The sequence below is a fragment of the Terrapene carolina genome, unplaced genomic scaffold (assembly GCF_002925995.2).
Source record: "Terrapene carolina triunguis isolate 2854851 unplaced genomic scaffold, T_m_triunguis-2.0 Scaffold113, whole genome shotgun sequence".
In the NCBI taxonomy this organism is placed as follows: Eukaryota; Metazoa; Chordata; order Testudines; family Emydidae; genus Terrapene; species Terrapene triunguis.
In genome coordinates, this window is record NW_020664464.1 from 17,808,354 (window position 1) to 17,817,603 (window position 9,250).

At 42.7% G+C, this 9,250-nt stretch overlaps 1 protein-coding gene across 3 annotated transcripts in view; it reads left to right on the plus strand.

Moving 5' to 3' along the window:
* Nucleotides 1-222: 222 nt before the first annotated feature.
* Nucleotides 223-9,250, plus strand: part of IDNK (IDNK gluconokinase) — a 13,320-nt gene continuing 4,292 nt past the window's right edge. Inside the window, exons 1-4 of one of the 3 annotated variants that reach the window (XM_024218152.1) lie at nucleotides 223-321; nucleotides 5,458-5,488; nucleotides 5,907-5,993; nucleotides 8,884-8,927. In XM_024218152.1, coding sequence (XP_024073920.1) covers nucleotides 281-321; nucleotides 5,458-5,488; nucleotides 5,907-5,993; nucleotides 8,884-8,927 — 203 coding nt within the window. In that variant the 5' untranslated portion in view covers nucleotides 223-280. Of the gene's footprint in view, nucleotides 322-1,114; nucleotides 1,958-5,457; nucleotides 5,489-5,906; nucleotides 5,994-8,883; nucleotides 8,928-9,250 lie in introns of those variants that run through there. The other 2 variants (XM_024218154.1, XM_024218155.2) reach the window with 2 other exon arrangements.

Consider the following 9,250-nt stretch of genomic DNA (forward strand, 5'->3'; position numbering starts at 1 on the left):
TTCTTAGGGCAGGAGAACGGGAGGGAGCGCTGACAGCGAGCCCAGCGCAAGGTAAGCGTCTGCAGCCTGCAATCTAGCTTGGCCCCACGCTCGCACGGAGCAGCACAGCACAAACCTCCTAGGCAGAGGAAGGCCGCTGTGTCTTTTCAGGGACAGAGCCGGAGGAGGGGCAGGGAGGAGGGGCAGAGCAGAGAGAACGAGCAGGCGTGAAGGCGGCAGGGGCTGGGCACAGAGGAGGAGCAGGTGCGCGGCGGGAGAGGCTGCGGCTGCTGGGCTCGGCATGGTGCTGCTGGTGGTGATGGGAGTGAGCGGCTCGGGGAAGTAGGTGCTTTCCCCTCCCCGGGGGCGCGCGCGGACTGTCCCAGACACCGGAGCCCCTGCGGGGGAAGCTCCTCGCCTGGACGGCTCCATCCAGGTCCCTCCCTGCGGACGGTGGGCGGGCTCGGCTTCCCCGCGTGTCTGGCCCTGGCCCCGGCCCCGCTGAGGGCGCGCTGTCCCGGGCTTGGCCTGAGGAAAGCGGGTGGCCCCCACTGCAGGGTCTCAGCCTGCCCCCTCCAGGGCCAGGGCCAGGGCCAGCCGGACAAACCACTCGGGGCCCTAGCCCAAGCCCGGGCCCCTTCAGGCTGCAGCTCCAGGGCTCCCCGCATTGCCCTGGCTGACAGGGAACTAGCTGTGCAGTAACCAGGAGATTGGTTGCTTTGCCCTCAGCACCACACGTCTTCTAAAGGGAGGGGGGCATTTCCTCCTGTCTGTAAAGGGGAAACGTCTTCTGAAACCTGCGCTGTTGCAGGGGCTTTGGGACAACAACTGAAGACTTAACCCAAAGGCTGCCTGTGCTGTGGTACATCCCGCGAGGGCACTTTTCAGTAGTTCGTGGTTTTTCATTCTTCAGAGGGGAAAAACAAAACCACACCTGCACTAAGGAGCCTTTGGTGTTTTACACCCACACAAGTATGGAGGGTGACTCAGGCACCTCATTACAGTCAGAAGATACATTTCTTTGAGCCCAAATTGCCTACAAACCAGACTAGCTTTGTGTAATTTTCACACTGTTCCTGTGCTAGGCTATGGTACACCCTGCATGCACTATTAGTGGATTTTGTCAAGAGTTGTTGCTGACGGAAGGGTGGCTTTATTTTTATTTTATTTCTGTGCTTTGAACAATATTCAGTTTCTTCTGTTTTATAGCTATATAAACAATTTTAAAAACTAGCTCATGAATAACAAATGGACACAAGTGAGGAGTTAAGGCTAAAGTTTCCCTTTTGTTTCCTGATATTTCAGCACACATCAGCAACTGTTCAGGTAGCTAGCTAGCTACCCATTATGCACTGTGGGGCTTAGTAGGGATAACTGCGGCCTTAACACTCTCATTTAATTGCTCTTGTTGGGTTAGAATAGACCTTTGACTGTTTAACTCGACTTGTATCTACAGTACTTTGCTTTGTAGGTGACGTCAGTGACACTGTGGTAGAGAGGGGATCTCAGATCAAGGGACAATGGGAGAAATCAGGTTTAGAGGGTTGAGCAGGGCCTACCTGACCACTGTCCTCATTGTAGGAGTTCCTGCATTAGTATTATCCGAATGCTGAATTAGTATTATCCTATGCAGTTTACCTCAAAGCATAGAGACACCCCTGTGCAGCTGTGGTTTCCCCCACTAAAGGGTTTGGAAGGTGACAACGGGTATGAAGCATTGGCAGAAAAGCTTCTGATTTAGTGACTGGGAAACTTTTCCCTGGACTTGTAACTAAAAGGACCAAATAACTTGGGACTCACAGCTGTGCCTGCTCCCGTCCACCTTTTTTTTATTTTTTCAAATGGCCTTGACAAGAACTTTCAAGGGTGGACTTCCTCACACAAGATTCCACACTACTGTGACTCTTGTTAGCTTGAAAAGAACTTGGAGAAGACTCCTTTCAGAACGCACCAGGATTTGTCTTGACTGGGATAAAAGGTGTGTTGTTAGAACATGTTAGCTCAGGAGTTCTCAAACTAGGGGTCGGGACCCCTCAGGGGGTCGTGAGATTATTCCATGGGGGGGGTCACTAGCTGTCAGCCTCCACCCTAAACCCCTTTTTGCCTCCAGCATTTATAATGGTGTTAAATCTATTAAAAAAAAGTTTTTAATTTATAAGGGGGGGGGTCACACTCAGAGGTTTTCTATATGAAAGGGGTCACCAGTACAAAAGTTTGAGAACCACTGTTTTAGTTTGAATCTTAGGAACTTCTGAAGAACTGGAAAAGAGACAAGAGTGTAACTTGTAGCATAATAAATTATCATTAGTTCTATGGAGAGGTTAAAAAGAGCAGAAAGGAATCAAAAGAGGAATACTAAGGTATATGATTAAAAGTGGTACAAAGGTGAATATCACAAACCAGTATATGACAGATTTAAGAACATCAAACAAAACAGAGAAAGAGTGAGGAAGAAACAGGAGAAAAAACTTTTTTAGCTGAGAATAATTAATGCTTGGAATGGACTAGTAAAGGCAGCAACACAAACAGCTATCATTAACACACCCCAAAAAAGCATTAGTTACTTTTAAAAAAAATCATGTGCTATATCAGTGGTCCCCAAACTTTTTACCTCAACCCTCCCCCCCACAACTCTGTCCGCACCCCCGCCCGAGCTGGGGCTGGGAGCAGGGCTGTGGCTCCAGGAGGCGGGGACACAGACAGGGATAAGGGGGCCGAGGCTGAGGCCACAGCTGGGGGTGCCTCGGGGCAGAGTTCCGGGCCTGGCAGTAGGGACCCCCGACTGGCAGCTGGGGCTGGGGCCAGGGACGTGCTGGCCGCTGCTTCCCACCGCCGCTTCCCACAGCTCCCATTTGCCGGGAACGGCAAACCGCAGCCACTGGGAGCTGCGGGCGGCCATGCCTGCGGACGGTCAATGTAAACAAACTGTCTCGCAGCCTGCCAGTGGATTACCCTGATGGGCCGCAGGTTGCCTACCACTGGATTAGACCATCTGGTATTTCCAGGCCTCTATCCAACATCTCTTAGAATCATAAAAATTAGAGATTAAAGAGATTGGGTTATCTCACTCTGGAAGTTATCATGAAAATGTATCAGCTCAGGGACCCTTCCATCTTTTACCATGAAGTAAGGAAATGACTAATATTTCATCCACACATCAAAAGTACTTTTCCAGGCCAAGGGCAAGTAATGAGTTTATCTGGTCCACCCCCCTGGGAAGTGCACAATTATTCCCTAGAGTGCTTTATCCAGTTTAGTTAGTTCCACACAAATAAAGTTATCAATGAGGTTTCCACCACATCCTTTAGTAGGTTATTCCATAGTCTGATTTCTTCCTCCAGGATTAAAGTGTTTTCTGATTCCCAGGATAAATTTCTTCATGCTCGGTTTCATCTTAGTACTCCTAATTATATACTCTTAAATTATTTCCCTTATATTTAATGTGGATGCATATGTTTCACAATATGGTTGGCATTTAACTCCTCAATAATCCAACTCCGCATAGATACAATCACCCAGTCATTTAGAATGAGGCCCTCAGCGCATGACCTCAGTCAAAAAATAATCATGTCTTTACATGCTGCAGCTTCTGTTGATCTAAAAGTTAAAAGCATCTTGTGATGGGTGAAACACTGCTGGAAGTCACTGCCAAACTGATGTAACCAAAGATGACAACTGACTGCTTTTCAAATAAAAAAAGTGTGTCTGCAACTTTCAAAGTTTTACCAGGAGCCCTGCTGTTTCTAAAATCTTAATTTAGGATAACTTTTAAGAACTTGCAATAGTGAGTCAAATTCTTTTTAATAACTTGAATGATAATAGCTGTGTTGTGTTAAACTTAATGTGTCAGATATTATTATTGTTTCCAATAGTACCCACGATGTGCTAGCTGCTGTACAAACAAAAAGGCTAAACTCCTGCCCTAAAGGGCTAGAGTATGTCACATTATTATATTCTGAATATAAAGAAAATTCATTATTAGCCTAGGCTACTACATGACTAGCTAAAAGATGTTACCCTGGATCTACACTAGGAAAAGGGTCAAGTTTAGATCAGGACTAGCTAGCATGTGTTAGCTAAGCCCTACCTAAACTTGACTATTTTTCCTAGTCAAGACAAAGACTTAGGTGCCAGACAACATACGTAAGTGTTCTATTTTGTGCTAGGCAGAGGGCATTATTGATGCCTTCAATAGCACTTTTCAGCCCCCATGGGACACTGGCAGGACTGTGCATCCACTGCAAATGACTGAAATTAAGCAATGGATACAGTGTATACTGCTTGTTTCTAGACGATCTGTCATATGTTCTGTTTGTTCAGCACCTAGCACAATAGGGTCTGGTCCATGACTGGGGCTCCTATGTGCTATGGTAATACAGGTAATAAATAAACTAATAATAATAGGAATGCTGCTGAATATGTTGCCACTGTGCATCCTGCCCATTGAGCTTCCAAAGGCAGAATGGTTCAGGGAACTTTGTTGGTCCCTGCAAATTTACTCCCCTCCACCAACCTAATTTCATTCCTGTTGTTTTAATAATAGACTTTCCCACTTACAGGTATATATTCACTACCACCTACAATTCTTTAACAAAAAAATCATTTAATAATATTGGGTGTGGGGTGAGTTAAGAGGTGATAGTTGTACGTATGTGTTAAAGTGAAGCACTCATCAGTTTGGTCTCATACCACAGAATGCTTAAGTGTATGCTATTATTGCTTGCTTATATACTATACCTGAATTTTAGCAAAGATATAACTAAGGCCAGTCTAATTTATTCACTAAAGATTACTTACAGACAATGTTGCTGGTAGATGCCATGTTTGCATATCCTCAGCCTTTTAAATATTACCAGACCAGAACATTATCAAGCAATCCTAACTGAATTTCTGGTTTTCCCACTTACAGTTGAATAATTCCCACTCTCTCCTCCCTTTTCCTTTCTCTCCCTGACACAGTGACCAAAGTTTTATTGGGGGTTTTTTAGTTCAAAGTTTTTGTTTACAGGTACAGCTAACCATACATATTGGGGAAGAGGAGGAAAACAGTATGAAGAGGCAAAAGCTGCCTACAATTTACAGTCCTGATAGGATCTCTGGCTTGATTTTATATGTTTAAGGATTTATCCTCACAGCAGATTATACTTATTCTTTTTATATGTTGATGTGGTAATTGAGTGTATATGAACATCCACCTTGTGCTGATGTTATTATCTCTGACTACTTATGATTTGGAAACATCAGGATTATTGGGGCAGAAGGGGACTTATACTTTACTCTGAAGCATATGATTCTGGCTAAAGCTAGAGACCAGATGAGGAACTAGATGGACCATTTGTTTGAGGTACTATGGCAAATACTACATTCCTATGACCAGTGTCATCCCAAGGAGGAAAGACAACACCTCACTTCATTTTAAGGGAAAGTTAAAATTATGAAGTAATGTTTATATAGTGCTCTCCCTGTGTTCTCTTACAGATCCACTGTTGGGTCACATCTGGCAGCTAAAGTATGGTATTTTCTAACACTACTGGTTTTATTGTAATTTTACATAGGATTTTCTTCACTTCTAGCAAGTCATAGTTCGTTAAATTATAAATCTTATGTCATATGTAAATATTACCAATTTGTGAATAGTTGAATCTGTCCTGACTGAGTCAGGCATGGATGAATATCATTATATAGTGCAGTGTGAATTTGACTTATAAACAAACATGGTATATATAGACTTGCTATTTTCTTCCTCTTGATTATACCTTGTATTTCTGGGAAGTGTCATTATGTAGATGGTGAGATTCATATTGTGGTGCAGAAGTCCTACATGTATCCCACAACTGTACTTGCCAAAGTGTTCTTGATAAACTAGTGAGTTACCATGAGCTAGTTTGTTTATGCTAAATTATACATAATTATAATTTTTTTCTTAGCTGGGATGGAAATTCTATGATGCTGATGACTATCATCCTACAGAGAACACAAAGAAAATGGCTCAAGGAATACCACTAAATGACCAGGTAGCTATATTGTATATAATCCCAAAGGCAGAGAAGTCAACATATGTTTACCTTTCTAAGCATTGACATATCTTTTTACAGTGAGCTATGCTTTATATAGATTAGCATTACTGCTTCCTGGTCCGTTGACTCTGAACCCAGGCTGAGTTTGCAGGGCTAGTGTTAAGTTAGTTTACAAGTAAAAAACAATTCCCCTATTAGTTATATCAAATTATTTTAGAGTCCCCCAAAATATTCTTAATGCCTTACAAAACCAGAAGAGACACTATAAGGTGCTAGTTTGTCTCCAGTCCCCCAAGGAGCTCTGTCACAGCCAGAATCTCCTTCTAGGCAGTTTTATTTCCCAAACATAGGTTAAAAAAAACCCACAACAAAAACAGTTATTCAGCTCTTCCTAGGCTATAACTCCCAGGTGATTTCCCCCCCCTTTGCCTCTGTCACTCCCTGCTGCTTCAGGGCCTACTGCAGAATTCTTCCTTGCCCTTTATGCAGGGCACCACCATCCATGGCTGTCTCCCTAGAGGCCCTTTTCCCACAGGTTTTCACTGTCTCACCTTGACTGGATGGTGGGGTAAAAAATTCCTCCCTCCTCCTGCTGCTGATCCATTTCCTTACTGAAAGCCTGACTCTTTATAGCCCCAGGTGCTGTCCCACCCTCCTAACTGGTCAAACTGGGAGCACTTGTTCTGGCACTGGGGCCTGGGACCTGCTTCATTTAAAGGGGCCAGACCTATGGCAAAGACACTCTTTGATCATCAGAGTTTACATAACTGGTATTTGACACAATAAATGAGGGTCATACACAGACCAAAAAAGGGAGCAAGGGAAGAGGAAGAACAAGGGTGACAATAGGATCAATTACTTAGTAAGGGAGGCGCATGCCTTGATGGCTGTTATTGGCTCGGGGTGGGATTATGAAATGCACTCAGCATTGGCCAATTTTTTCTCCCATCAAGGTATTTAGTTCAGTCCCACCCTTACATTATCCTTCCCCTCTCAGATGAGATGGCAAGAGCAGCTTGTAGGAGGGATTTGAACGGGGCAGAAGACGGCTTGGATAATAATTTGGGGGAAAGCACTCCAGGCATAAAAGGCAGCATGAAAGGAGACCTGGAAACATGAGAGGAGACAAGAAGGTTATCAAGGCTGGCATCATTCATCATTAGCAAAGCAAAGGGTTGATGGTTGCTCCACAGGGGCAATTACTCAAAGGGGATTTAAGATGGATATAGCCATAGTTTGTTGCACTTTTTTGATTCCATATCAAAGCTGCCTCCATCGTCACAGCCACGTCTTTCACACCCGGTGTGTAAGGTGTACAAGGTGGAATGTTGGCAGTGATTTCTGCAGAATTAAGATTACCTGGCTGATTTTGCTGTGTAATGACATTTGTATTTTCTGGGAAAGTTAGTGTTCCTAAATATTTCCCCCCATCCCTGCCCTACGTGATAAACATTTACAACCTTATCCCCAGTTTAAAAAGCTTGTTGGTGGTGGTTTATTTGGGTTTGTTTCACCCCCCGCCCTTTTTTGCCCTTTGGAATTTTATAGCATTTGTCCCAGAGAAAGATAAACACTCATCCATGCAAACAAGACACACCCAAACGGGAGGCATCTGAGGGAAAAATGGGATCAGCAGGAATTCACTCTACCTGCCTACACAGGTATACAAACAATTAGTTACCTACTCCTAAGCAAAAACGAAACATACACAGACTCTTAAGCCCCGTTCTGCAAGTTGAGCCACTTGGATGGACCCCAGCACCTGTGAAGAGCTTTACAGAGTTCATTGGAAGTCTGCTCATATGGATCAGCTTGTAGGATAGGGCCTTAGGCCTGGATCCACAAAAGTAGTTAGGTGCCTAAACCCCAGATTTAGGTGACTAAGTCCCAGTTTTGGTTCCACTGCAATCTACAAAACTCCTGCCAAACCAGCTATTTTAGATGTGAAAACAGCTATGTGAGAATAGATTTGTTGTTTAAGTTGTCAAATAAAACAAGAGTTAATTTGGTTCTTCGAAAGGTTCACAATATGGCGTATTAAACCTAAAACATACATTACTACTACATGCAACTTCCATTGATTCTCCTTTTCCATCCTGTATATAAAATTAAAAGCACTTAAAGTTTTCAGTGCAGATAAAAAATCTCTCCTCTCCATCCTCCATGAAGTCATAGAGGTTCTGGATTAGAAAGGAAGAGGGGAGAAGGTGAAAATCTGTTTGCATGGTGCAACATTACATTATTTATAAACTACATACTGAAGGAAGTAGGGATCTTCTAGAAGAAATCTTATGTGATCATATCATTAGAGATGGGATCATAATGTATAGGCACAAGGGTAAGAATTAAAGTTGCACAAGCAACCTAACTGGTGTTTCTTAACTTTCAGTTGCTTGACTTTGCAACCTAAACAAATAAGGTATTTTGTTTATATGTAAAATATAGTATACATACATACTGACAGGCATAAAGGCATGGATCTATAGCAGAATAGTATAGACTGAATTTTTAATTTATTCAGTTTTCAGTTAATGGAAACAAATGTTAAGAATTCATATTCATTTGCTGTGTTGGTGTTTTATTCTGTTCTGCTCCAGTAGTTTATTTTTTCAAGTAATGGGTTTACACACTTTAGATATGTTCTTGTTTTTGTAAATTTAAATGAAAAGTTGTATAGGTTAGCTTTGACTGTAGAGACAGATACTGGATCAGTTTGCTAATGTGACTGCAGAGGGAAAATAGTTGGTCTATTTGCCTCCCCACACCAAAGAAGGATTGAAAGAGATTCACCCAGTTTTATATTGCAAGTTAACTGCTACGTAGATGTTAGACAATTTAAAGTGAAACTCCATAATACATACTTTCAGCAAACTTGTTTTGTTTCTAGGACAGGATTCCATGGCTTTGCAAATTACATGATATATTAATGAGGTAAGAGAACCTCTGACTTGCAGAGTGATTGCATCTGTAATGATTATTGGCTAAAGACTAAAGCAAGAGGGTTTTTTCAGTTGCATTAGTGGGGATAAGTATGTAGTATTGTAAAAATATTCTGCAGTCAGTAAAACCATTCTGTATTCATTAGTCTGTGAAGTACTTTAATACTTACAATAACAGTAAGGAAACCCCTAATTACTACTACTTGATGGAATTGTTTGGGGATGAGAGTTCTTTCTCCATTGTCTATACGAAGATATTTACATTTCAAGAATCCAGTTCAGTAATAAGTTTGATACCAGTTAGGTCTAGAGGGC